The sequence below is a fragment of the Alosa alosa genome, chromosome 11 (genome assembly GCF_017589495.1).
Source record: "Alosa alosa isolate M-15738 ecotype Scorff River chromosome 11, AALO_Geno_1.1, whole genome shotgun sequence".
Taxonomy (NCBI): Eukaryota; Metazoa; Chordata; class Actinopteri; order Clupeiformes; family Clupeidae; genus Alosa; species Alosa alosa.
The window spans coordinates 23,776,804-23,804,666 of record NC_063199.1 but is presented as its reverse complement, the minus strand read 5'-3'; the positions used below and the strand labels follow the sequence as shown (position 1 = coordinate 23,804,666).

The 27,863-nt window shown below is 39.7% G+C and overlaps 3 protein-coding genes across 8 annotated transcripts; 2 read left to right on the top strand and 1 right to left on the bottom strand.

The window, feature by feature from the left end:
• Window positions 1–19: 19 nt before the first annotated feature.
• fam185a (family with sequence similarity 185 member A) lies at window positions 20–5,842 on the top strand. Its single transcript, XM_048256526.1, has 8 exons — window positions 20–658; window positions 765–874; window positions 1,091–1,183; window positions 1,300–1,438; window positions 1,902–1,943; window positions 2,099–2,194; window positions 4,301–4,435; window positions 4,816–5,842. Exons 1-8 carry the CDS (start codon window positions 247–249, stop codon window positions 4,926–4,928), a joined length of 1,140 nt encoding a protein of 379 aa, XP_048112483.1. The 5' UTR covers window positions 20–246; the 3' UTR covers window positions 4,929–5,842.
• A 129-nt stretch (window positions 5,843–5,971) lies between these two features.
• fbxl13 (F-box and leucine-rich repeat protein 13) lies at window positions 5,972–17,366 on the bottom strand. 4 transcript variants are annotated; one of them, XM_048256524.1, is made up of 21 exons: window positions 17,301–17,366; window positions 15,767–15,870; window positions 15,295–15,388; window positions 15,126–15,190; window positions 14,534–14,688; window positions 12,981–13,090; window positions 12,784–12,879; window positions 12,468–12,563; window positions 12,204–12,339; window positions 12,056–12,108; window positions 11,865–11,965; window positions 11,613–11,742; window positions 11,425–11,523; window positions 11,039–11,159; window positions 10,612–10,774; window positions 10,389–10,505; window positions 10,127–10,253; window positions 6,912–6,995; window positions 6,648–6,782; window positions 6,387–6,550; window positions 5,972–6,194 (listed from the first exon to the last, which is right to left on the bottom strand). In XM_048256524.1, the coding sequence occupies exons 3-21, from the start codon at window positions 15,337–15,339 to the stop codon at window positions 6,011–6,013; spliced, it is 2,181 nt and encodes a 726-aa protein (XP_048112481.1). In that variant the 5' UTR covers window positions 15,340–15,388; window positions 15,767–15,870; window positions 17,301–17,366; the 3' UTR covers window positions 5,972–6,010. The 4 variants fall into 4 exon arrangements, with proteins under 4 accessions (XP_048112481.1, XP_048112478.1, XP_048112480.1 ...); XM_048256521.1 differs by lacking the exon at window positions 17,301–17,366 and adding an exon at window positions 15,984–16,249; XM_048256522.1 differs by lacking the exon at window positions 17,301–17,366 and adding an exon at window positions 15,984–16,249 and having other exon boundaries at window positions 6,155–6,242.
• On the top strand, window positions 16,373–23,464 carry armc10 (armadillo repeat containing 10). 3 transcript variants are annotated; one of them, XM_048256530.1, is made up of 6 exons: window positions 16,373–16,898; window positions 17,347–17,489; window positions 18,935–19,069; window positions 19,184–19,360; window positions 21,128–21,199; window positions 22,008–23,464. In XM_048256530.1, the coding sequence occupies exons 1-6, from the start codon at window positions 16,619–16,621 to the stop codon at window positions 22,257–22,259; spliced, it is 1,059 nt and encodes a 352-aa protein (XP_048112487.1). In that variant the 5' UTR covers window positions 16,373–16,618; the 3' UTR covers window positions 22,260–23,464. The 3 variants fall into 3 exon arrangements, with proteins under 3 accessions (XP_048112487.1, XP_048112486.1, XP_048112484.1); XM_048256529.1 differs by having other exon boundaries at window positions 17,344–17,489; XM_048256527.1 differs by having other exon boundaries at window positions 16,376–16,898; window positions 17,326–17,489.
• Window positions 23,465–27,863: the final 4,399 nt, after the last annotated feature.

Here is a 27,863-nt window from a genome sequence, read left to right as displayed (position 1 = left end):
TCCCACAATACATTGCATAGCGAATGTTGAGTAAGAGGGTTGTAGAAGTTATGTATGGCAACTAGCAATGTCACTTACGAACTGTACAGCCTCATCGTTGGAATGTCAAGTGGATTATTTTATCTTTTGTTGACTGGGACAGAAATTAAACTGACCGTACAGTAGCATGTCTGCATAAATAACAATATTTTGGAAGACATTGAGACGAGTAAAATTCATAATAGCCAGTCACTTTAGCTAGTCGTCATGCATTCGGTAGCATTGAGCACGCGGATATGCTTAGGAGCACTGCGCTTTATAAACAAAGGATATTTTCGTTTCGGCTGTGCATTACCTTCAACAGTTGTCCGTTCATTGTCAACAGCACCGCTTCTTAAAGATATTAATCAACCATTGAAACAGTGGTCATTGGAAGTTAGCCCTTTCAGCAAAGTTAACGTGAAGATTCGTTGTGACTTGTCTGTCTGCCCATTGGATCCGCATGCTTTTCCCGAAGCTGACCGGGCTTTCATCTCGGTCCATGGCACAAATGCTGACCATGAGTTTAAACTGGATGATCTGCATGTTCATTACAGTGATCAAAGTCAGGAACTACTTATTCACGGTGATAAGGTGACCAGCAATGTCACTGTGGAATTAACAGCGCCAATAAAATGTGGTGAGTGTGTAAATTCATATTGAAAGCAGATTGAAAGTTTAATGTTCTATACATTTCGGATGATAGACCTATTCTTTGGATGCATTTTATTTGTTTGTTTGTTTAGATCTTTTCATCACAACTAGTGGAGGAGGAAATGTCAACATCCAGAAGATGGAAAGTGATGTTTGCAAAGTGCAGACAGAAACCGGCAACTGCACCTTGACTTCTATTAGGGTGTGTTTGTCCTATCATCCTATAATTTGATTTTCTTCTAGTTGGTAACTATGTGGTCACGTGTAGGATTTAGTAGGAAGTACCATAATCCAAGTATCCAATATTCAGTGTGTTTATGAGAATTCAGGGCAGTATGGATGAAAGGATGAGTATGCTCAATATTTTTGGGTGAAGTGGTCATTTTGGCTACACCCTTTAATGTATTTTTTTTTCCAGAGTCACAAAGTGGATGTGCTGTCAGCAGGGGGGAACATCATAGGATTTGGCACCATCCATGGCAATGTGGATGTCTGTGCAAAGGAAGGCAGTGTATGGTCATATTATTTCTGTACTTTAATTTATTGACAGATAATGCAATAATGTAGTGTTAAAACACGTCAAAATAAATTTCATACCTAATGATATTATTCATGTTCACATCCTAGGAGGTCAACATTAAAAAGATCCAAGGGTCCTTTATGAATGTCTCAACAGAACAAGGGCAGCTGAAAGTCAAAGCTATCTATGCAGAGTCCTCCAAAGTGTCATCGTCATCAGGGGAAATTCAGTTGGGGCATATCCATGGTTTGTGTTTGTGGACTGTTGATTAAGAGCGATAAGACTCATAGGATACTGTTAATTTGGGGGATATACCGATATATCCGCATTAGGCAATATTTGCTTTGTTGACTGGTCTTGGTCTATATGCAAATAACATTTTCCGATGGTCACCGATGGCTGTGACCAATGTTTATTTGTTATGTTGCGTCAATTCTGCACTAGTTTAATGTAGTGTTATACGCGTACTGGTACATTCAGAGATTGCAATGAATAGTTTAAAGACTTGAAAATGGTTGTTTATTATATTATGAATATTATAATAATATAATAATAATAATAATATATTTGATTATTTCTGGCACCAAAGGTATAACAAATAAAAAAAAATATCGGGTCATTTATTGCCCAAATTATGTTATTGTAAACAACAATATTGTTTACAGTCATTTTTTCCATCCTAAGCTGATCATTTTACTTTTTTTAACAGGTGATGCCAGCGTGCAGAGCGGAGCAGGAAATGTAAATGTCGGTATGTCATAAATACATGTGTCAACAGCAAACTATTTACATTCAATGAATGGCCACTTTTCTGCTACATCAATGATCAAATTCAAGTATTGGGAATCTGAAATAGGGTTTTAAATGATCAACTGGTTTGACTGTAAAGGTATCACTGTTTTCCAGATAATTCAAATGGTGCTTTGAGAATCTTGACAACCAGTGGTAATATTGATACATATGTTGGAGAGAGGGGATCAGCAGACCTGATGACTCAGCAGGGTATGAGACCACTTTTGAAGTATTACGTTCTAAGTTATATTTATGGTTATGGTAATATGATTTAGCAGACGGATTTGTCTAAAGCAACTCACAAATAAAAGCAATAGGGTCATTCCACGTCAGTTCAACCAGGGCCCACGCACTTAGGTCTCAAAAAATTCTGAAAAAATTACCGGGTGTACCTATGTTACCCAGGAGACACACTGTAAAATTACTCTTATGTAAGATCAATACTTTCCAAGATACAGCCAGTTTTACATGGGGAGGGGGGTGTCGATTTTGTTCGGATTTTGTTCGTCCTCTTTTTTTTGTCAAAGTTCACAATCCCACAGCGCAAGAACTAAACCATGTAGGAGGCTCAAATTTTGCATGCTGGTACATCAGCAAAATCGTCACGTTTGGTCTGGATAATCCTGCATGGTCATAGCTGTCCCTCAAAGTTGATACAAATTTTATTGGAGTTTTTGGCTGGGCTCTGTTTAAGCCTTCAGAAGACATATTTGTACTCAACATAGGCTCTTGATTTATTTTCCTTACTGAGATAAGTAGAAACACTCTCACAAAAAACAATGAACAGAAAACAAATCCCTTCAGGGTCTGAACAGCAGACCTCACAAGTCTGAAAAATAATTTTCAGAGCACCCAAACACCTTGTGGGAATATACAAAGATTTTTTAAATATGTTTTTCTTTATTCTCCATGATCCCTTCTTTTTGAAAACACCAATTTCACTTGTCTTATGCAAATCTTTCTTTTTTATTTTCCACCCTGAACATGGGCAAAATGCCCCATTGACATCAATATGTTTTATGTAGTCACCACACTGCCACCTGTGGTTGTATAGAGTAACCGGTGGTAGCTCTATACAAAACATATTGATGTCAATGGTGCATTTTGCCCATGTTCAGGGTGGAAAGTGAAAAAGAAAGTTTTGCATAAGACAAGTAAAATTGGTGTCTTTGAAAAGAAAAGATCATGGAGAATAAAGAAAAAAATATTTAAAAAATCTTTGTATATTCCCACAAGGTGTTTGGGTGCTCTGAAAATGAGAACCAAAATGATTTTTTAGACTTGTAAAGTCTGCTGTTCAGACCCTGAAGGAATTTATTTTCTGTTCATTGTTTTTTGTGAGAGTGTTTCTACTTATCTCAGTAAGGAAAATAAATCAAGAGCCTATGTTGAGTACTAATATGTCTTCTGAAGGCTTAAACAGAGCCCATCCAAAAACTCCAATAAAATTTGTATCAACTTTGAGGGACAGCTATGACCATGCAGGATTATCCAGACCAAACGTGACGATTTTGCTACATACTATTCCTATTTATGTACCAGCATGCAAAATTTGAGCCTTCTACATGGTTTAGTTCTTGCGCTGTGGGCTTGTGAACTTTGACAAAAAGAGGCAGAACAAAATCGACCCCCCTCCCCTGTAAAACTGGCTGTATCTTGGAAAGTATTGATCTTACATAAGAGTAATTTTACAGTGTGTCTCCTGGGTAACATAGGTACACCTGGTAATTTTTTCAGAATTTTTTGAGACCTAAGTGCGTGGGCCCTGGTTGAATTGACGTGGAATGACCCAATACAATTGTTAAAAATGATAAGTGAACAGTTTTAAAATGTTGGTAAGACTACATTAAGGAAAATAGCATTAAGAAACAATAATGTCAATGCAATATCAATGATCAATAGCCTAACTAAAATAAACAAATACTATAATATACAAACCATAACTCATAAAAATACTTCATATATTATCAATAGTTTGCATTATACAGTGTGCTGCACAGTTCTTGGTATCATGATCAAGATTGGCAATTGCAGTTTTTTTCCCCCTCAGAATAAATTTACATTTATTAATTTAGCCGATGCTTTTATCTTAAGGGACTTTCCTCAATTATATTACAAAGGCCATTGTAATGTCCCAATGTAAGGCTTTGTTTTTCCTATTTCAGTGTTAAATTAAGGTAATTCACCAAAAGGTGAATTTATTATTATCCATTTCTCATCTTTACCATGGGGTTCCAACTCTTATGGAGGCTACTGTATATAATGTATACTTTTCTTAGTATGTCTAAGAGCACATTGCACTCCCCATCCCTACAGGGTCTGTGTCAGTACGGGTTCCTGCCTCTATGAAAGCGGAAGTTCAGTTGTCTGGGGCATCTGTAAAGATCAGTTCTGACATCATGCTACACGAGGGTCAACATGAGTCCAGAGACAGCAATACAACTGTCACCGGTGAGTCAAATAGAAAATCTAATGGCATGAGCTCAGTCAAGGCCAATGCACATAGGTTAGACACATGTTCAGAGCCTATGATATAAATGGCTTAACTAACCATTTAGGTCATTGTTTGATAAACTAGGGACACGCATTATGGTTATACATTATAGGCTGGTTTCCTGTACATACAGTAGATTAGGCCTAGTCCTGGACTTAAATAGAATGTTAATGCATGTTTCTATCAGACATGTGTTAATGGATGGGAAACCACCCCAATAAGTGCAAATGTGATTAATGTCCAGAAGGTTGTGAGAAATGATACAGGAAGCCTAAAATGCATATAGAAAAGTGTGTTAAGTAGATCTCAGCTGTAAAAACTTTACTTTCCCTGACAGGTACTCTGAATGGACCATCAGCCAGAGAGCAATGGATTAAAGTTGAGGCTAAGAAAGGGTCGATTAGCCTGAGGCCACAAAGCTGGTTCGAGTCTCTGAGACTTGAGAAGTAAATGTGTCTGTTCCTACGCTCGGCCTCGGAAGGATCGCTAAAGTTGTGCTTTTACTTCAGTCTACAAATTCAATCAGGTTACACTAGCAAGACACATAAATGGCTGTAACTGAGATTATGTAAATGCCACACTGATGAAGCAAGCCTAATGCACTGAAAGTTGAAACATGTATGTATTTGTGTATGTATAAAATTTGTGTATGTATAAAATTTCATTTATTTAGGTAACCCTAAATAAATGAAAACCTATTGTACACAACTTAAATTAAAATATGAAAAAAATATGTGCCAAAAAGATACAAAAAAAGGATGGCATCCTTAAGGGGAGTTCTAAGTGTTGTGTTTCAGAATGGCTTGAAATGCAGGTCAGGCTGATGTTGTTAAGAGTTATCAGTATTACTCCAGTGTCTCTACTGAGTTATTGGGACCATTTTAGTCTCTTGTGTAGAGGATGCACTTGCACTAAGATGTTTGTTTAGCTTGAGGAAACCAAAATGAAGCCTGTGTACTGTAGGCAAAACTGACCACCAGATGTAATGTCTGTGATGTGATTACGCTGATGAAATCAAGGCTTTGGAAAAGGGGCATGGAAACTTAACAGAACTTGTGCAGAAAGAGCAGGTTTCATTTAATGTATAAAATATACTATTTATTTACACTGTATTTGTGTTGCTGCTAAAAGTGCTATGTGTATCACAATTTCTAAGGACAAGAAGGAGTAGCTCTCCCGAGAACATAAATCACGCACAATAAGAAAATGCTACCATCTATAAGTACTGCAATATGTGCTGTATGTAAAATATGTACTATTACTCCAGCTATGATATACCATAACTCTATAAACTGTAATGTTAAAAAAAATATGGATGGATGTGTTGTATGAAATAAAGACGTGCATTTTTAATATTTTGTTTACCTTTTTGAAAGGTGTTATAACAACTGAATCCTGAGTCTTACAGAATTCATTATGCAGTGTTGAGATGATTGTTCCTGGATTGTTCCTGGCACACACGTGGAATCTAGCCCACATCATGATATGTCCTTGGCTAATACTCTTCTCCAGAGCACATCTGTGTTGGGCAGTCATGTGGGCAGAGTGCTGCTATGGCGACGGCTGTTGTCATATTCCGATGGAATGTCCTGCTTCTCTGGCTTGCTGCTTAGCTGCATCAGGTGGTCCAGGTCATCATAGCCATACCAGTAAGGAGCGTCATCTCTGCTATGTTCCCAGTGCTTGAGGCGAGGCTGAAGGCGCAACGCTGCCTGCCTGTAAGATCACCACCATGTTAAGAAGTACTGCACAGAGAAGAGAAATCTAGAAAGAGTCCAGAAATACACGGAAGAACATGACTACAGAGCAAATGTAGGTGGACCAATCACGTCCAAAACAGAACCCGGAATAATAATTGTAAAGATTTCGGTGGAGGACTGGATGTGGTGGACACTCATGGTGACTTACTTGGAGATTCCCCTACAGTAGAGCATGGTGAGGGAGTGGATGGTTTGGCAGCCCTTGAGCAGGATGCGACAGGCCCGGTCAGTGAGGAGAACACAACCGCTGATGTCCAGCTCTCTCAGGTGGGGTCCAGAGCCAGTCAGGTACTGCATGGACACGTCTGTCATCTGGTTTCACAGACAAGTTTCACCCCATCATGAAGCGATCACAGACACAGACAATGAATTAGCACTACAACTCTCACTGCATTCAGACCAGGCGTACTTTGGGGCAGCCTGCCATGATAAGTCGTGACAGGGCTCTGCAGTAGAAGGAGAGCGCTTTGATGGACAGGTCCGACAGCGACACACAGTGAGATATGTCGAAGTCCTCCAGAAGCTTGGCTCGCCGACAGAACATCTGACAGGGTGTCAGGGAAGAGACAGACCATAAGCTCAGCTCTTACAGATTTCTTTATAACACTACCTAAATCCAACAAGATAAATTGATTGAATAATGGGCATCAGATTTTAAATGAATTAAAATTACCTCAATGCCAATATCGGTTATCCAAAGACATTCAGATATACTGAGCTTCTTTAAACATTGAATTTGTCCTATTGCAGTCAGTCCCTGGAAGACAACAGATTTAAATAGCTATAGATACAAATGTATTGATAGTACAATATACCATGTATGTCATTTCATTGACGATTTTGATATTGTTGTTATTATTACTATTATGCTTTTTCCCCCATTTCATTTTTTCCATTTTCCATATTATCACATATTATCACACATTGCACTACTGACTATCTGAACTTCTGTATGGACATTGTTGTTCCCACAAGGACTGTATGCTGCTATCCAAATAACAAGCCTTGGATAACCAGTAATGTCAAGACCCTTCTCAATAGGAAAAAAGATGGCGTTTAAGGAGGGGGACATGGCAGAGCTGAGGCGAGTACAGGGGGAACTCAAGATTAAACTGAAAGAGGCTAAGGAGGACTACAGAAGGAAGATGGAACAGAAGCTGCAAGATAACAACATGAAGGAGGTGTGGGACTGTATGAAATCTATCACTGGCCTTAAGAAGAGCAGCAGCTCTGTGGAGGGAGACCTGGACAGGGCGAACCAGCTGAACCACTTTTACAACAGGTTCGATTGCCCATCCCCCACCCCACCTCATTACCAGTGCACCCCTCCCCCACATGGCGACCACGAACAACGAGGTGACAACGACCTCAGTCAACAGCCATCAGACACACAGACCCCAGATGCTGCCCCCCTCCCCTCCCCCCCTCCATCATCACTGCTGATCAGGCTATCGCACCTCTCCCCCACATGGTGACCACGAGTAGTGCGGCAACAATGGCTTCAGCCAACGGCCATCAGTCTCTAGCCACATGACAACCCTCACAGAAGCACCCCTCCTCCTCCTCACCCTTCACTCCCCTCATCCCCTCCATCATTACAGCTGATCAAGTAAGTAATCTTTTTAAAAAACTCCATCCTTGTAAGGCAGCCGGGCCTGACAGACTGTGTCCAAAGCTGCTCAAGGCCTGTGCTGCTGAACTGGGGGAGCCACAGAAACACATCTTCAACTGGAGTCTACGTCTCGGACAAGTTCCAACACTGAGGAAGACATCATGTCTCACCCCCGTCCCCAAGAAACCACACCCCAGCGAGCTTAATGACTTCAGGCCTGTCGCTCTAACATCACATGTGATGAAAACAATGGAGCAACTGGTTTTAGGTATGCTCAGACCCCAGGTATGCCATGCACTAGACCCGTTACAGTTTGCATACCAGGAGAAAGTGGGCGTGGACGATGCCATCACTTATCTTTTACACAGGACACATTCTCACCTAGACAAGGGGAAAAGTGCTTTTAACACCATCCAACCCCTCAGATTGGGAGACAAGCTCTTGCAGATGGGTGTGGACGCTCACCTGGTAACCTGGATTACAGATTACCTGACTGAGCGACCACAGTTCGTCAGACTGAAGAACTGCCTCTCTGACACTGTGATCAGCAGCACCGGGCGCCACAGGGAACTGTGCTCTCCAGTCCTGTTCACCCTGTACACATCTGACTTCTGCTACAACACCGAGTCATGCCACATGCAGAAGTTTTCTGATGATACTGCAATTGTGGGGTGTATCAGAGACGAGCAAGAGGAGGAGTACAGGAGCCTGGTGGAGGACTTTGTGCAGTGGTGCAAACTCAATCACCTTCAACTAAACACTTCAAAGACCAAGGAGATGGTGGTGGATTTCCGCAGGTCTAAGCCCGCTCTGCTACCAGTCTCCATTGATGGGGTCAATGTGGAGGTGGTAAGCACCTACAAGTATCTGGGTCTCCACCTGGACAATAAACTGGACTGGTCAGCCAACACTGATGCACTCTACAAGAATGTACAGAGCAGGCTGTACTTCCTGAGGAGGCTGCGGTCCTTCAATGTGTGCAGCAAGCTCCTCAGGATGTTCTATCAGTCTGTTGTGGCCAGCGCCCTCTTCTATGCAGTGGTATGCTGGGGAGGAAGCACAAAGAAGAAGGATGCTTGCGACTTGACAGGCTGGTAAGGAAGGCTGGCTCTGTAGTGGGAGCTGAACTGGAGTGCACTTCAATTCACTTCAATTTCTGACAAAAGGACCCTAAACAAACTGATCAACATCTTGGACAATGAATGTCATCTGCTCTACAGCACTATCAAAAACCAAAAGAGCTTGATCAGCTGGAGACTTCACTCACTGCCATGCACAACTGAAAGGCTGAGGAAGTCATTTGTTCCTAGGCCTCACTAAAGGGAAGAGGAGAGATAGACTTCTCTGCTTAGTCTGTCTGCCTCTCCACCCTCTCCATGTCCATGTTTTGAGTACTGACTGCCCATTACTCCTTACTACTGTTTTACTACTGTTTTACTAATGTATACAGCCTAATGTTTTACTGCTACACTGTTTTTCATGCTATATTAGCACACATGATCAATGGCTGCGGTCAGGCTTCTGCTACAATACTGAATGAATGAATGGCTATAACCCTATTACCTCAACTTGTTCTTGCACTGAAATAGTTTTTTATTTTACCTTGTCTACATTATACTTTACTCTCATATTTGTCCATATTATTTATGCTGGTCTCTAGACCTTACTCTTGCACTGTTGCACTGTTGGACTAATGTTGGACTACTTTTTGCACCTTCACCATGACACTCACTCTCTTGAGCACCTTGCCAGGCACACATAACTAAGGACTATGGTTGGACTACTGTTTGCACCTTCACCATGACACTCACTCCCTTTAGCACCCTACCAGTCCCGGCCCTGTCACTACAAGCGTCTTATGCTTGATCACCCTCAAGCACATTGGACTTTCTTAATTTAATTTATATAGTGTATTTAATATTTAGTTTTGTTAGTTTTCTTATCTTTCTTATCTTCTACTGTCTTTGTTGTACAGTGGAGTTTAGTTATATGTTTATACTTAACTTATGTTTACCATTTCTGCTGTAAGTGCATGTTGTGTGTGATGTCTGTATGCTACTGAGACCCTTGAATTTCACCTTGGGGATCAATAAAGTATCTATCTATCTATCATCTATCTATCTATCTTATTTTTAACTAATGTAATGTTCATATACTGTAAGTCGCGTTGGGAAAAGAAGCATCTGCAAAATACCATAACCATAACCATGAATAAATGTATTAGGTATGACAGAGATGCTATTGTTTCTACAATGAAGTCACAAAAGGCAGCTTACTTTGTCCTGCATATGACAGCCAGTCATGTCCAAACAGACAAGACAGCGGGAGTTACTCAGGAACTCAATGCCCACGTCTGTTAGGGATTCACAGTACGCCAGATTCAGGGTAGTGAGCATGCTGCATCTGTGAAGACGAGATAAAACACAACGTTTATAGCCTGGGTTTTCCCATGCTGCCTTAGCCAGGCTACAACGTTTACATTATTTATATGGAATGTGTATAGATGGATATGTGTGGCAATGCTCACACACACTGCACCTCTGTACAATTCTGACGACCACAATGTCACTGACACGGCAGTTGCTGAGATTGAACTCTTTGAGCTTGGCAACAGATGGACTGTCAATGAAGCAACGCAGGCCAACATCACTGACCCTAAATGACAAAGTAGAAAAAGAACAACAGGTCAACATTCCCCATGTCCTTCAACAGTCTGCCTGTACACAAAAGGGCTGCTTCTGTGAGGGCAAATGTGTCCTACCTTACACAATCTGAGATGTCAAGGTAACTAATATTCTTCAGGGATGCTATGTATTTCAGACTGGCATCAGTCATCTTTGGACAGTCAGCAGCATGTAGATGACTTAGGTTGGGAGAACTCTTGCAAACAGCCTTCCAGCCGATGTCTGTAATATGCTCGTTGCCTGCATAGAATGAACGCATTCATTTTTAGCTAAACAACCATTGCATGTTAAAAAAAGAGCATATTTCTGTATGCATATGGTGTGTATGTATAATAATGTGTTATACTAATTTATATATTACGAGTGAAACTAGCTAATCTGATCTCAGCATCTGTAATTGTATTTTTGACATGGCTTTTTTTTACATGGTACAATACAGACAGAGCAATCACAGAAAACATTTTTGGTCTAAAACCTGCATACTACACTGATTTGTACAATGACCTTCTATTTGTAGTTTTATGAGAGAAGCTGCTTCAGCAATGGTTTTGAATGCAGTGTCAGTGAGATGAGAGGACCCCAGGAGGGATATTGTAACTAGAGAGTGGCATTTAGCAGTCAGCACCTGTAAAGACATCATTACAGATTAATGTGTGCAATGCAGTCTATCCAAACAAAACCTCCCTACAAGTATAAACTAATTTAAAACAGAGATTGAGGGCATTTTTGCATAATAACAATTTAACTCACATTGTTCAAAACCTCCAAATCATTGTTTGTTCGTGTTTGTGTTTACTTTTTTAACCTCATTTACACTTTCATGCCACAAAAACACATTTTAAAACCCCTATTGAAAACAGCCTTAATACTCACATCCTTAAAATACCTACCTGTAAGCACCTATCTGTAAATGTAGGCATGTTGTCAAATACAATGTGCTGCAGCACACTGCATCCATCTGCAATGGATCTGAACCCATCCACTGTTATCTACAACAGCAGAATGAGGGGTTAGATTTTGACTTGCGAGCGATATCTGTTGTGAAAACAGGTATTATATGTTGTGTCTCTACACTAACCTGAGTGCAGCCAGAAAGATCTATGTAAACAAGCCCATGGCAGCCTTTCTCTGTAGCCAAAAACTGCAGCCCTTTATCTGTGAACCTTCTACAGTGGGCCAGACTCAAGTACTGCAGATTCATACAGGACCTGCAATATGTTGTGAGGAAGACAGGAGGGTATAGAGAAGAAAACAGAAGGACATACTTTTGAAACTGAAGAAATATTAGAATAACACTGCTCTGAACCAACTAATCTGATATAGACGTTACCTTGAAAGCACTTTCAGAGTTCCATTTGTCACATAGGTGTGGGAAAGATTCAGGTAGAGTAGGGACTGACAGCTCTCAGATATTATTCGAACTGTCTCATCCTGAAAAAAAAGGGCAAAAGGTATTTGGTTTCTGCAGTTTTGTTTTTAACTCACACTGAAGTACAAATTTAAGTCTGAGGTACTACTGACATCTATGTTGGTGCATTCACTCAGATTGAGTTCCTGAAGATTCCGGCATTCACCTAATGGATTAAAATGAAACAGAATTACAATGCAGCTCTTCCTCTTGATAGTGTTTTCTTATTTTATTTTAATAAACATTGAGAGAAATACTCACTTATACATCTAAATGCGGGCCACATCAGAGACATACAACCGCGTAGATTCAAGTGGACCACAAAAGGACGATACTTCTTCAGTATCTTTTCTATATCACAGCTTTGAATCCAGTGCTTTTCTACTGAAAAATTTATCTTACGAGAGAAGACTACATAAACATATATACATACATACTGTATATGTATATAACGCTAAAGGAGTACAATAAAATATATTTGCTAAATACCAGTGTTGTAAAATAAAAGTCTACAGCCTCTCTCACCTTGTTCCAGAGACTGCAGGTTTGAGTTATGGCCATCCATGTGTCGCACACCTTAGCACACCTTATCAGGTCTCCGGATTCTAAATACTGAAAGATCTAAGATCAAACACATCCAGCCTTGTTCAAAATGAGAATTTTTTTTTTTAAATGACTATTTTAAAACACCCAACAATTCCAGTGTAATAAGAACAACTGTATATCTTCACTATTATTACTTAAGTACATGCTGACAGTGAAGTTTTTATCAAATTATCTCAATGGAAGTATGATTCAATTAAAACTCCTGCAACGATACTGACTAAAAGCCATGCTATACCTTCAAAGACAATTTACTCGGCAGCGCAGAAATAATGTCGTTATTAATGCTGTCCACCTCTTGGTTAGACTTCTCCAGTAGGCTATTTTCCCACCTCTGCCCTTACAAAAGAAGTAGGTTAGGATCTATAACTCTTAACAATAAGTAATAAATACACCATTCTTTCAACTCTGAAAATATCTATGAGCAAAGGGTACCTCAATGTACTGTTGTGTTCTCTTTGAGTCCTGCACCACATACCGCCAGGCAAAAAAAATGTTTCTACACTGCAGTAGTTTATGCACTTTTTGGAGTTTTTTAATAGCATCTGAATAAAAAAAGATAGTAGAACTGTGTAATACATCAAGTGCAGAAGATGAACAGCATCATTGCTATAATTTCAAAGAGATAAATATAATTTACAGAAAACAAAATTACACTTTGTTAATGTCTGTGGATCAAAATACTCCCTATCAATTAACTCCCTAAACCAGGGCTCTACAGTGCGCCCATTTCACTCGCACATGCGAGTAAAAATGAGGCCGTGCGAGTGCAAAAAATATTTAGGCGCACTGGTGCGAATGACTTCTAACCATGTCAATGTTTGTCTACAAAATACACCGCAACATCGAGAAACATTACTGGTGCAAGCCATAGAATCACGTCGCGAATGCAGCATAAAAACTACACCTCCCATCAACGTTAGCAGTTTCGCGTTGTGACTCGCTAGTAGTCGCTTCTATCAAATCCAAGAGCGCGCAGAAAAAGGGGAAAGTTAGACTAGCCAGCCAAAATGCAAAGATTGAAGAAATTAGTTCTTCTATCCACCGAATTCATTGGATATAATTGGAACAGGATGAGATTCTGAGAATGCAGTGAGAGAAGGAAAGGTAACCTAACATGCCTTTTAGCCCAGTTGACGTATTGGCTGCAATATGCAAAATATAGCTGTAGCGAACGAACCGGCACAAAAGTACCCTCCCGTAATACTCCCATTTTATTCAAAGATCGAACGCTACTGACAACTCCAGGCTTCCACGCATGTATGTTTGTTTACACCGAATACAAGCTGAAGTGCAAAACGAAAGTAGGCCTAACGTTTGCCTACTGCCCCCATCAATGCAGATATTTCAAATAAAAACTAAAAGTATAAAACATATATCCTTGATTAGCCTATGTTGGGTTTTGTGGAACAGAAAATGGACTGTTTTAGTAGTAGTAGTCTTATTAGGCAGTATGCAGTCAGATAGGTCACCATGGGCATATTTGGATTAGCTATAGATGGATTCACAAATAAATAAATTAGCCAACATTTGGCAGGATACTTGATATACAGGCTAAATGCAAGTATGGCAATGTATTATATTATTTTACATTAACAAAATGTAGGAAAATAGAACAGACTGAAAATAAAGTAGGCACTGATCTTTAAAATCCTGTTTCCTGTAGCCTAAATGTTGTCAGTCATTCTTAATATTCGCAATTGGTGCACTGGCATGTTTAACTGTTAGCTGCAGTATAATGTTAGATTATGTGTAAGTTAAGTACAGAACTGACTGTGCTCCCAAATTTTTGTCTGTGCTCCTAAATTTTTTAACTTGGGCGCACAAGTGCTCCTGAAATTTTTTGTTAGTGTAGAGCCCTGCCCTAAACCCTATTGATATCCTTATTGCATGTAAGAATCATACAGAATTATAGTCAACTCTCTCTTCAGGCACTTGGATATTTGAAAACTAATTTCTGGAGCATTAAACAAATGAAAACCACATACCGCTCTTTCTCTTCTTCTTACTCTGGACCCACTTCATCCATATTCTGAAAGTGTAATGCAGGACGTTCCTTGCATGGTGGCTCTTAGCAGTATCCATGTTCCGACGTAGAATGACAGCTTCTATTCGTCTTATCAGAGTATACCTTTTCCAGGCCCTACCCACAAGTGATGCTTTATTAATTCATGAGGAACTACGGACAAACCACTACAAGCTCGAGGTTAAACAAAAGACTCTGCCCTCAAGCTGTAACACTGAACTCAGGCATTCATTTAATGAAACTGATCCCACTGGATCAAATTCTAAAGTAACTAACTAGAATAAAGACCAGTGCTCAGGGGAAATCAGTGGTAAGCCTAAATAATGTCTTCCATGTGTAAGTTAATTAATATGACTGTTGAGTAAATACTCTATTTACACAGGCAGACATACATTTACAGGCAGTATTATCAGAAGCCTTTGGGGTACAGTGGTGTGATAGTAAGCAACTCAAAACTAGTCCCAACTGGTCCCAACAATCTAAAGTTCACAACTACAGGGACACCTAAATTGTGCAAAGGGTACCGATTTCATTTTAATTAAAAGCTTACTTACATGAAGCCCATCTTCATGAGACTCCTCCGGTAACAGTGTAATGCCTCTTCAAAAAATGATGACTTCTACAGAACCGAATTAGCATTAGTATACAGATGTCAATGATATCTCTTTGGGCAAAATTATCCATTGCAAAAATAAACACTAAGATTGGCATTGTGTAGGTTACCGTAATGTCGTCATCTGAGTTCTCAGAAATACATAGACCTATCATGTCATGCACCAAAGTTTGATCAGATGGGTAAAGGTCATCCTCCACATCCCTGTATCAAAAGAAGCTGATTATGATCTTAAGCTGATACATGGGGCACCTTTTTGAGCAATGTTGCAGAGTAATGTTCCCTAAATATTGTTGTTCTGGTACATTCACATTGAACAACATTCTATTCTGGAGAGTAGGTTTAGTCCACTTTAAAATGTTCATGATCATCCAATCAGCATATGGTTGGTTGCTTAGCAACATTGCTCAAAAAGTTGCTCCGTGTATCATCCACTTTAGTGTTATTATAGGGTCACAATTTCAGTAGTTTCAACCAAAGCTCTCTTTGGTTTCAACAACTACGATAACCTTTTGTAGGCTATGCAGGACACTTTGTCTGGGACGCATGAAAAGTTTCATTTAGGCATTTAATGTCACCCACCACACAATATCAATTTCTCTGCTCCCCTGGATTGCTAAAAGCTTCTCCTCAATATAATGCAGGGGATTGTCAGGACACGAGGTGCACAGGCCAGCTAAAAGAGACTTGAAAAGAAAAAAAAACAGTATGATGGCATTAATTTAATCATTAACTAAAACTTCATTAATTCTTCCCTGTGGTTGAGAGGTTGTATTACTAATGTTAGCCCTAACGTTACCTGAAAAATTTGAGGAAGAGAATTCTTCAAAATGTATTCTTTCAGCGATGGGTCTGCATTTTCCAGTGATGCCATACTGCGCTCAAATTTTCTTTAATAGGCTAGGCCAGACCCTATTGTCAGAAATAGGCTGCGCCTGTCAAAATCGTCAAATTAACGGGATATATCCTTTTCCAGACAATCAGGCCAGAGTCTGAAAATACCCTTACTAACAGCTTCAATCCTCTCAGGTCTAAACTATTTTTTTACAGTCTATGGTCTGGTGGTCTGGTCTAAACACAACACAAGCTTGTTAACGTAGTTCTACATGTTACTAAGTAACAAAAACGGGTTTGGAAATTAGGCCTAATATTAGTTGTCCTGGGAAGAACCCGTTGCATTGATAACTTCCTCAAATAATCTATTCAAAGAGTGCATTAGTTCCTATTATGCTTGTAATTATACTATTAGTCGACATAAAACATAAGTGTATGTCTCTCTGCAGAAGCTTTTACGACTGCGAGGCAGTGTCGGCAATCCCATGGAAAGATTTTGGTTGGCCTGACGCGGAGGATGGCAGACAGCATGGGGGAATGATTTTAATTCTGACGAGGTTTAGTGAGCATTATCTTCATGTTTAGAAGACGATTGTCAAAATGGGAGATGGAAATGTTATACCCAAATTGGGTAATATGAAAGCAGTACTGGGGATACTTGCTGGCGCAGGTGCCTCTTATGGGTTATACAAACTTGTCCGCGGTATTGGAGGAAATGCCGAGAAGAAAAACAGAACGAAATCACTAGAAAGAAGCGGTCAAGATATCAGAGCTTCGGGAGATGTAATTCTCGAACCGGGGAGTTTAATGGCCAAAGTGTCGGGATTCGATGTGGTTGGAGTACGCAAAAGTCCTTCTCAGGTCACCGCTGAGGCATCAAGTAAGAATAAATTGTTGACAGGCTAGTAACCTTTAGCTGGCTAGCAACCTATTTTTGCTAGCTTTGGTAAATAGAACGGTATTTAATAACTAGGCTAGAGTAGACCAACTGTCTATGTACACGTGCTATCAGTAGAGGCCAATTGTGACTTTGTTCTGTGAGTTTATTTTGAATGAATTACTAGTTAACTTTGCTAAGAAGACATTTACTAGCTGTTTCAGTCTGATTGATCTTAGCCAGTCACCTAACGTTATAGCATCTTCAAGGTTCTTCTGACCTAACGTTAATGTCACTGTCACCGTTATGCTGTTCTTCATCTTATACAGCCTATGCTGTTTTTATATAAGCCAATGAAAATGTGCAATATTGCTCACTCAACTAGCTAGGATAGCATCTACTTACGATGTGTGTTTACGATTCGTTGTAGTCTTTGCCCCTTTAATAGCAGACATTCTAAAGAAGTCCCCAAACTGTTTGGAGCCACGGCACATAGGGATGCTCCTCTCCCTTCTGCAGAGCAGTCCTACCACTTCAGAGAGGTCTCAAGTACTTGTTACACTGGGGAACAGTGCTGCTTTCACAGTGAATCAGGTAGGGACACTAACAATCTGTCACTGTGTATTCCCTACAGGGTCATCATTCCACGTCAATTAAACCAGGGCCCACGCACTTAGGTCTCAAAAAATTCTGAAAAAATTACCAGGTGTACCTATGTTATCCAGGAGACACACTGTAAAATTACTTTTATGTAAGATCAATACTTTCTAAGATACAGCCAGTTTTACAGGGGGAGGGGGGTGTTGATTTTGTTCAGCCTCTTTTTTTTGTCAAAGTTCACAAGCCCATAGCACAAGAACTGTAGGAGGCTCAAATTTTGCATGCTGGTACATAAATAGGAATAGTAGGTATCAAAATCATCACATTTGGTCTGGATGATCCTGCATGGTCATAGCTGTCCCTCAAAGTTGATAAAAAAAATTATTGGAGTTTTTGGCTGGGCTCTGTTTAGGCCTTCAGAAGACATATTTGTACTCAACATAGGGTCTTGATTTATTTCCCTTATTGAGATAAGTAGAAACACTCTCACAAAAAACAATTAACAGAACATACATTCCTTCAGGGTATGAACAGCAGACTTCACAAGTCTGAAAAATAATTTTGGTTCTCATTTTCAGAGCGCCTTAACACCTTGTGGGAATATACAAAAAACAATTATATTGTTTCCTTCACTCTCCATGATCCCTTCTTTTTAAAAACACCAATTTGACTTGTCTTATGCATTTTCTTTTTTATTTTCCACCCTGAACATGGGCAAAATGCACCACTGAGATCAATATGTTTTGTGTGGAGTTACCACAGTGCCACCTGTGGTTGTATAACCTATGGTAACTGGTAATCAAAACATATTGATCTCAATGGTGCATTTTGCCCATGTTCAGGATGGAAAATAGAAAATAAATATTTGCACAAGACAAGTCAAATTGGTGTTTTTAAAAAGAAGCGATTATGGAGAAAAAAGAAAAAAAATATTTATGTATATTCCCACAAGGTGTTTGGAATTGTGAGGTCTGCTGTTCAGACCCTGAAGGGATTTATTTTCTGTTCATTGCTTTTTGTGAGTGTTTCTACTTATCTCAGTAAGGGAAATAAATCAAGAGCCTATGTTGAGTACAAATATCTTCTGAAGGCCTAAACAGAGCCCAGCCAAAAACTCCAATACAATTTTGATCAACTTTGAGGGACAGCTATGACCATGCAGGATCATCCAGTCCAAATGTGACAATTTTGCTACAACATATTCCTACTGATGTACCAGCATGCAAAATTTGAGCCACCTACATGGTTTAGTTCTTGTGCTTTGGGCTTGTGAACTTTGATCTTACATAAAAGTAATTTTACAGTGTCTCTCCTGGGTACACCTGGTAATTTTTTCAGAATTTTTTGAGACCTAAGTGTGTGGGCCCTGGTTGAATTGACGTGGAATGACCCACTAAACTGTTACTCAATGTTCATTTAACAAAACTTTTCTTTACCAGGATTTCATCCGTGAATTTGGAGGCCTTCACATTATTGCGGGGTCCCTTACAGACACATCAGCAGATGTTCGACTACAAACTTTGAACGCATTGAACAACCTGAGTATGAACATAAGAAATCAAGAACAGCTGAAGGTACAGCACAACACATGCAGCCTTTATTGTGTTTACCTTTACACTGGTTCTCATGTCATCTGTCTTTTTCTTTTGTTAAGTTTTAATCCTGGCTTATTTGATCTTTTTGTGTAGGTGTACATTCCTCAGATTTTGGAGATGATAGAAATGTCACCAGTCAATTCAGATTTGCAGCTTGCAGCCTTGAGGTTGCTGACCAATATGTCAGTCACAGACAAACACCAACATCTGATGAGGAACTCCGTCACCCTGTTCCTGTCTCTGCTAGTAGTGAGCAATGAAATCCTTCAGGTATTTGTCCATAGGAAGCACCAGCCATTAAAGCTGCAGTCCACAATTTGGTTTCAGCAAAAAAGTGTTGATATTTGAGCTCCACAGCCAATGGGACTCTTTCTCATGAGTCCTCTCTCTCATGCTCATGATCGTCTAGGATCAGTTATTTGTAGATCAGGCGGGTATTCCAGGTACGTGGTTTAGTGACAAACCTGGGTAAGTTAACTCAGAGTAAGGGGTAAACCTCCTACTAGAAGAGCTGTATGGCAAAGCAATGCCATAGGGCTCTTGTTGTAGGAGGTTTATCACTTACTCTGAGTTAACTTACCCAGGTTTGTCACTAAACCATGTACTTGGAATACCCCCCAGTGGGGTATACTACGGAGCGCGCCGAACATACCCAAGCTTTCTTTGGATAACCTGGATTGACAAATACGAAACTCGCGGTACCACGAAGCTCACTTACGAGTAAATTCAATGTGCGTTCCCATAGAAATGCCGTTTATCGCGTCATTTTACTCACCTTCACAAAATGGATCGATCTGGAGCGGTTTACTTCACGCAAGAGGAACAGGTTATAGCCTAATAATAAACTCGGTTCAAGCAGCAGATCACTGCTTGGGGCAACACAGTTGCGCATAATAAGGCTAGGGAGGTGTGCTGGCAAAAATTTGATCGTGTAAATTCGTAAGTGAAAAGATTCTGCATATTATTGTCTGAAAAATAATTGTTTGCCATTAATCCCAATAGAGCAGTGTTGTAGTCAAGTTACTATGCCTCGAGTCCGAGTTCAAGTTTGAGTCATTCAGTGCTTAAGTCCAAGTCAAGTCACGAATCTCTAAATTTAGCTCATGATTCGGACTCGACTGACAACACTGCAATAAAGTGATGGTGATTTTAGAATGCAAAAGCAATGTCCAACTGGCTTTGTGGAAAAGTATTTTATTCTATAATTTAGGGAATTCACGTTAACTACACCCTATGCAATAACTGTATATCTTTTCAACAGCTGTGAGGGAGAGGCGGTGGCGTATATGGAAGATGAACAAATGTATTTCCGTCTTATTGTATTTCTTCTAAACGAACACAAAAGATTTATTGAACAAAGAACTTCCTCAAAAAGCAACATAAAACACTTCCTTCGTAGAGGACACCTAAAAAATATATTAAAAAATCCACCTACAAATGAAACAAAAAGAATAAAGAACATTTTCAGGATTCATGCCAAGGAATCAGATCTGTCCCAAAAGACCCTCTGTCTCCGGAGAGACCCCTGTCTCCCAGGTCAAGGGAATACCCACAAAAGTGATGCCATTGTCAAAGGAGGGACTTGGAAGCTGCGCTTAGCGCTTTAAGGGCCTGTGTCCACCAATCGTGTTTTGTTGTGCCGATCTAACCCGAAAGTCTGATAACTGATGGCTGATAACCTCCTCCAGACCAGGTTTGGTTGACCGCATAAGACACCATGGTGATACAGCGACGCTAAAACAGAGCCACTTTCGTGTCACACCCTGGCTTTGAGTTCAGCGTACCTCGCTAACCCACTAATCAATCTCCGTAGTATACCCCACAGCCACTATGTTTGTTTCCCATTTACTGAGCTAAGACTGTGTACAAACAGTGGAGTTATTTTAGTTTAAACAGACAGCTAGAGGGCGTTTTTAAATTTAACAAAATGTGTATGGGATTAGAATGGTGGACTGCACCCTTAATATATTAGTAGTTGTTGCCTTGTCTATTTTTTTATTTAGTTTCTTCTGCTCTCATTCTTCTTCTTTCCCACAGGTTCAGGTTTTAAAGGTCCTGGTGAATTTGTCCTCAAATCCAGATATGATTGAAGACATTGTCCAAGCACAGGTAAAACCATGTGTGAAGAATAGTTATATGTATGGTTCAGCTGTTTCATTTGACAATAAACTTTATTTGACAAAATAATGTGAACCAAGAACTGAGAGATCAAAGGTTACCGACTTGGCATGAAGGCAAAATCCCTTAGCATACTGTGGTTTGAGATTTTGAGGTAGTGAACACAACAAAAGTGTGCTGTTCCTATTTCAACTACCTGAGCATGCTATTCAGCTTTTCTTTCAATTCTTCTCCATAGTGAAAACAGCTCATTTTATTGCTGCAGGTAAATGGGAAAAGTGTTTTAGGTTATTTCTTCAGAAGTAAAAAAAATCAAAAAGTAAAATAAATTAAGTCCTTCTTCTCATAATCACTTCTGAATATACAGTGTTGTATCTGATACTATATCAGTAAAAGACTGGTGACGACTGTCCTGGAATTCTAGTCTATAAATAGATAAAGCTATTAGTAGATTTCAAAGCACATAGCAGTGCGTGTTGTTTAAGGGATACGATATGTGCTGAGATAGTGATCATACTTGAAGCAGTTGAAATAATGAATCTGTGCTATTAAAACAACTTGCAGCCGGAGTAATAAGGGATGTTGTGTCTGTTCTTAGAAAACTTGTAATCCTGTAAGCTTTCTTTCATGTCTTCTACAAAGTAATTACTTACATGCTATTATGCCATGCTGTCATGTTTCATACATTGCCCCCAACATTAGTCAGCGCAAGAATATTATGTGTCATGAAACTGGAATAGATGAATGAATTATTCTATGAATTCATCTATCTATTTATCTTCTCCTTATGTGTTGGCAGGCTCCAGCTTCATTGGTTCTTCTGTTTGACTGCTGCACCAAGGTCTCTGTGCTCCTCCGTCTCTTGACGTTAATGGGAAACCTCAGGGCCTGGAGACCCTCGGCCCAGGTTGCAGAGGCCCTGCGCTGGAAGCAGGACTCACTCTTCTGTGTGCTGCTGGACGATTCCTCCCAGGTGCATCATAGACTCCCGCAGTTACTCTCTCACCCTGACGGCGAAGTCAAGGCTCAGGTGGCTAAGATCCTCACGTAGCTTCCAAGCTGGGCCCAGTAATGTTGTCTCTGATGTCCCTGTCCCTATAACAACACCACCCCTCTAAATGCCCACTTACATTCACTGTCCACTTGCCATTTTGGGCCATGTTTGTAGGCTCGTAATGTAAGCTCAGCAATGCCCACACAGTGTCTTCTTCTAGTTCTCTGAGCTCCCTTGGGGCTTAGGAAAATTCCCCACTGCCAAATCTTTTTATAGAAAAGTGAATGTGAATGTCAGTTGAGACATCAGGTGTTTCCTCCCATGCACCCAGAAATGACCCTCTGGCAGGATTGTAGAGGGAATGGAGTTCGTTATGTGGAGGTTTTTGTGAGACTTGCATTTCATATTGCCTTTGTGACACCACTGTGTCCTGCCACAGACAGTTTATAAAAGGGAATGTTTTCAGGTTTAGATGCATGCCTTAGCATGGAGAGTGAGTTTCTGACTGACTGGATTCTTCTCGTTTTTGTGTCTGTGTGCCAATGTTGGTGATGTAAAAATGCTGCACAGCAATTAAAGGTCTTTTTATAGTAATTGTCAGAAAGTAGGATATCTCCAGAGTTCCTGTCTTCTGAAGTTGACAGTTAATACCAGTTCAAGCTTTGACTTTTTTTGAACTGGTTGTTTTTACCAAAAATAACAAAACCGTTGTCTAATGCAAACCTGCAAAAAAAAAATTGGTTTTCTCCTCAACCCTGCTGCCTAATTGATCCCAAGAGTGGCATCAGAAGTTAACCAAACTATCTTGAAAATGGGAGGAAGACATTCCAGGTAGTATGTTGTTCAGAACTACTTTTACATTAAAATAACATGTCCAAAGAACAACTGCACAATTTTTTCCAAAAGATAAAACACCTCCTACTTGTTTAAAATCAACACAATGATATCCATATTTATTGTCATGAAATTCTAGAGAGAAGTATAGGGATATGTACCCATCTATATATGGTCTTCTTTCATTTGCTACAATTGGCCACTGAGACGGACTCCAAATCTGATAAATCCAATAAGAGCTGCCATAACATTTCAGTAGACTAGAGTAAAGACATCTTGATTTACACAGATCTTTCTGTGTAATAAAGATAACATAATGAATTGTGAAAATATGTTAAATGAATTATTTATTCTAAGTTATGTGTTACTGATCTGCACATTTGAATGCTTTAATATTTGTTATAATCAAATAAACTGGTTTTACAATATTTGGAGTGTGTGACATTTAAAATACTTCCATAAAGTCTTTGATTATGTTTTACCCTTAATTTATTCACATCACACCCCTCCTTCTCTGTTGATTTGTTTACAGAGTACTGTACTGGTCCTGCAGATATCACACGCATATCACATGAAGGAGCGGAACCTAAGTCATAATTTAAATATATTTTGAGGTTGAATAACAACATACATTTCTTATGATGATAAAATAATTGTACCCTTATCATGTCCATATTATAAGTTCATGATGTAGCCTACAATGCCAGGAAAATGACTCATGTATAGCATTTCATGTTTAAAGAGTGGAAACCTTTTGACTAAAATTAATGACAAAAAATTGATTAAAATGTAATAACGTTTTGTTGATTAAAATGGGATAAAACTAAAAATGCGACAAACAATAATACACATTTTCATCTAAAGACTAAGACTAACTAAACCAATTGCCAATATGAACACTGTTTTTTGAAAGAGGTTGAGTAAGATAGTGAGGAAATTAGGAAATAAAACGGCGTATGACTGATTTTGACTCAGCAGAGGTCTCGTTGGCTGGATCGTTTGCGGTTTCTAGGTTGGAACCTTCATATTCTGATGCATTCTGAGTCCACACACTATGGACTAATGTAGCCTACTAATGTAAGGACTAAAACAACACAGAGATGTGGATTAAACCAATGAAGGTGTAGAGCCAGATTTTGAAACTGAACTGAAATGAAGCAGCATTACTAGACGCATGCAATAAACTAAGATACACAGAAATAATGTCAAGGCTCAATGCTTATAATGGCAAAGAGCTTGACTAGTGAGGGAATTAAATAGCTCTGCCCGGACCATTTTTATCTAATAGAAGAGAAACTTATGATCGAAACTATAAAAAGAGAAACTATTCGACCTAAGCCTTGTTTCACAACATTAGAAATATTGTCTAATTTAATAAAGAATTTATGAAATACAGTTTTTTTCAGCTAAAAGCTGCTTCAATCCAATGCAATAAAGTGTAACCTACAGCCACAATGTTCTAGCCTCGTTGACACCAGACTATTCTCAATTGAAAATGACAGTGGAGGGTTCATTGACTTACAACTCACTAGTGTTAATTTTGTCACCTATTTTTAATTTAGTCTTAGTCTTAGTCTTGTGACGAAATGTCCTTTTTAGTCTTTGTCATATTTAATCATTCAAATATCATTTTTGTTAGTCAAGTTTTTAGTCAACTAAAAGTCTCGTAATTTTAGTCTAGTTTTAGTCAAAAGAAAACTAAAGCTATCTTAGTCAGTTTTAGTCAAAACATTTCAGTCTTTTTTTATAACAAATTATTTCAGTCAGTCAGTATGTTTACATGCACAGGTAAGTCGAGCTACAGTTATAGCTCGGCTGGGATTTGACCATAGACAGTAAAGATTTGACTGGACCACTGTCATGATCTTTCGTAGACCAGTGTTTCACAAAGTGTGGTCTGGGGACCACTGGTGGTCATAAGTTATCCCAAGTGGTCCACGAGCAGACCTGGTAAAATATAATATAGATGAGTTGTTTGCAATATTGAACCAACTTGTATGTAAATTCAAACAGTTCTACAACACTGTCTATGTCAGATATGCCAGTTTAAATCATATGAATCCTCCGACACAATTAAGCAAAGTGCAAAGACAATAAGCAAGGTGGTTCAGTGAGTATTGTGTAGGCTAATATACTGCTAGGTCTATTTTTAATTGTTTTTAGCTAGGTAGTCCGTGCGTTTCTTTTTATTGATTAGTTAAGTGGTCCTTCATCTGAAAAAAGTTTGAGAAACACTGTCTTAGACTCAAGTATGAATGTTTACTCCGTCACGCTAGATGGCAATATCTTCAAACGCAACACAAACTCTCTATCTTAGCTAACTTGCTAGCGAACTTTCCATATTAGCTTACTTGCTAGCAAACTTTGCATCATCAGTGTAACTAGTTAAATAGTTGACATTACTTGCTGAAAATTTTCGTATGGACATTCTGGGGATGTTAATCTGTATATGTATGAGAGAAGCTTCAACTTCTGGGTATGTAGCATTGTGGCCTAATGCCTAGGTAGTTAGCTTGCTAACTCTGGCAGAAATCTCCGGTGTTCTTGTTCCATGTAGTTTAGGTACAGGGTTGCAGCAGAGAATGTCTAGTTGCAGCAACAGCACGTAGACTAGCCTACAGGAAAGCTGCTAGCATGAACCTGAACTCATTGAATATTTTGAAACGTAACAGCTATTCTGGCTTCTCATTTTTTAGGCTAAAAATGAAGAGAGATTTTATCTTAGTTTTTATTTCATGCAAAACATTTTAATCTCGTCTTTTTCGTCAACAATAATGCATCTTAAGATAGTCTTAGTCAGTGTTTCAGGACATTAGTGCAGTCTTGTCATCGTCTCGTCTTAGTCATGGAAAAAAAGGTTGTTGACTAACATTTTTTTCTCTAGTCTCGTCTGACGAAATTAACACTACAACTCACAACAGGGCCATAACTAGCAGTGAAATTGAATTTGTGCATTAAACTCTCCCCAAATCATTTCAGAAGTGCATCAATCATGTAAACGAAGGTTTTAAATGCAGTTGTTTACTCAATTCCAAAGAGAATACGCCGGATTAGTGATTGTAATGGCTTGCCAGTGTTTTAGGGACATTAGAAATTAATGTCAGTGGCCTCTTGGCCAGATGGACCTGCAGAGCAAATCCCAAATTTGCCAAAGGTTAATATTCCCAGGATAACAATGCTCAGCATTCACAGTAAAATGTGGTGTCCGATGTGGTTATTCTTTATGTGTGTTCTTTAACTGTGACTATTCTGTGTCCAGCTACGGCTTGTTAACTCCAAAGTTCGTAGGGAGTTTGTCCTCCTGGAGTTGATGTACTGATGTCTGGTTTTGTCGGTTCTCTCGTGTCTTTTAACAATCTCAACAATTGTCAGTTCTCTCATGTCTTGAGTCACACATAGCTCCTCCTCCGACAATTTCGTTCCGGTGTAACCTCAGAAGCCTCTTAAGCGACCATTTTGCAACATTAATAGTAACATCTGCTTTACCTACAGTAGCCTACTCCAAGTTCATTTTCATCACTTGAGGTTAATGACGCTTCAGAGACTCTTTGCTCTACACTGGCATCTTGTCTGAATCCAGCATGTCCTCTTTCCACAAGACCCCCTCGTTCTAAACCTCATCCCTGGCTGACAAACAGTATACGCTTTGTACGAAAGGAACTTGCTGAGAGGAAATTATGTTAATCCAGAGGTGGAAATGATCTCAGTAACTACCAGTCTGTGCTATCATCTTTTTCATCCACTGTTACACTTGCAAAAAAGGCATTCTATCAGGGCAGATTGAGAGCGTCACTGACAGTAGAAAACTTTGTTCCACTTTCAAGTCTCTATACCTAAAAGGAGGACTTTGCCTGGTGTTGGCATGGCATCGTTGGACTCTTTCTCTCCTCTTGATGAGGAAGCGGTCTCTCAACTGCTTCAGCGAAGTCGTCCAACAACCTCCCTTTGGATACTGTCCCGTCTACTCTTCTACAGCCTATCGCACCTGCTGTTCTACTGGCAGTCACGCATGTGTTTAACACTTCACTTAGTTCTGAGTGAGTAAAAGAGTACAATTTAAAAAAAAAAGTAATTAAGAAGGTATGTGGGGGGTGAAAAGGGGAATGATGAAAAGGTGTGTACTGTGTGTGTGTGGGGGGGGGTATGTTGTGTGTCTGGGTGGGGGTTCTGAGGTTTGAGGTTGATTAGCTATGGGGAAGAGAATTACAGTTCAGCATCCTGGTGGCTTGTGGAAAGAAGCTATCTCTGTATCTGTAGTCCGCATACTCTTGTACCTTCTACCAGATGGTAGGAGGGGGAAGACACTGTGGCTGGGATGACTGGGGTCAGTGAGGATTCGCTTGGTCTTCCTCCTCCTGCAGCGCTGGTTGTAAAGGTCCTGGATAGTTGGTAACTCAGTCCTTGTGATGCGTTGTGCTGACCTGACCACCCTTTGCAGAGCTTTGCGATCATGAGTGGTGCTGTTACCATACCATGCTGTAATGTTGCCGGTCAGGATGCTCTCAATGGTACAGCGGTAGAAGTTGGTCAGTATTTCACCATCCATACCAAACTTCCTCAGCAGCCAAAGAAAGAAGAGTCGCTGTCTTGCTGACCTATATGGTGTGACCAGCTCAGATCCTCACTGATGTTAATTCCAAGGAATCTGAAGCAGCTGACTCCCTCTACTGCTGTGCCTCCAATACAGATGGTGTGTGCTCTTCCTGATGTCTCCTGTAGTCCACAATCAACTCCTTGGTTTTGCTGACGTTGAGCAGCAGGTTGTTATCTTGGCACCAGGATGTCAGGGTTTTCACCTCTGCTCTGTAAGCAGACTCATCATCACTC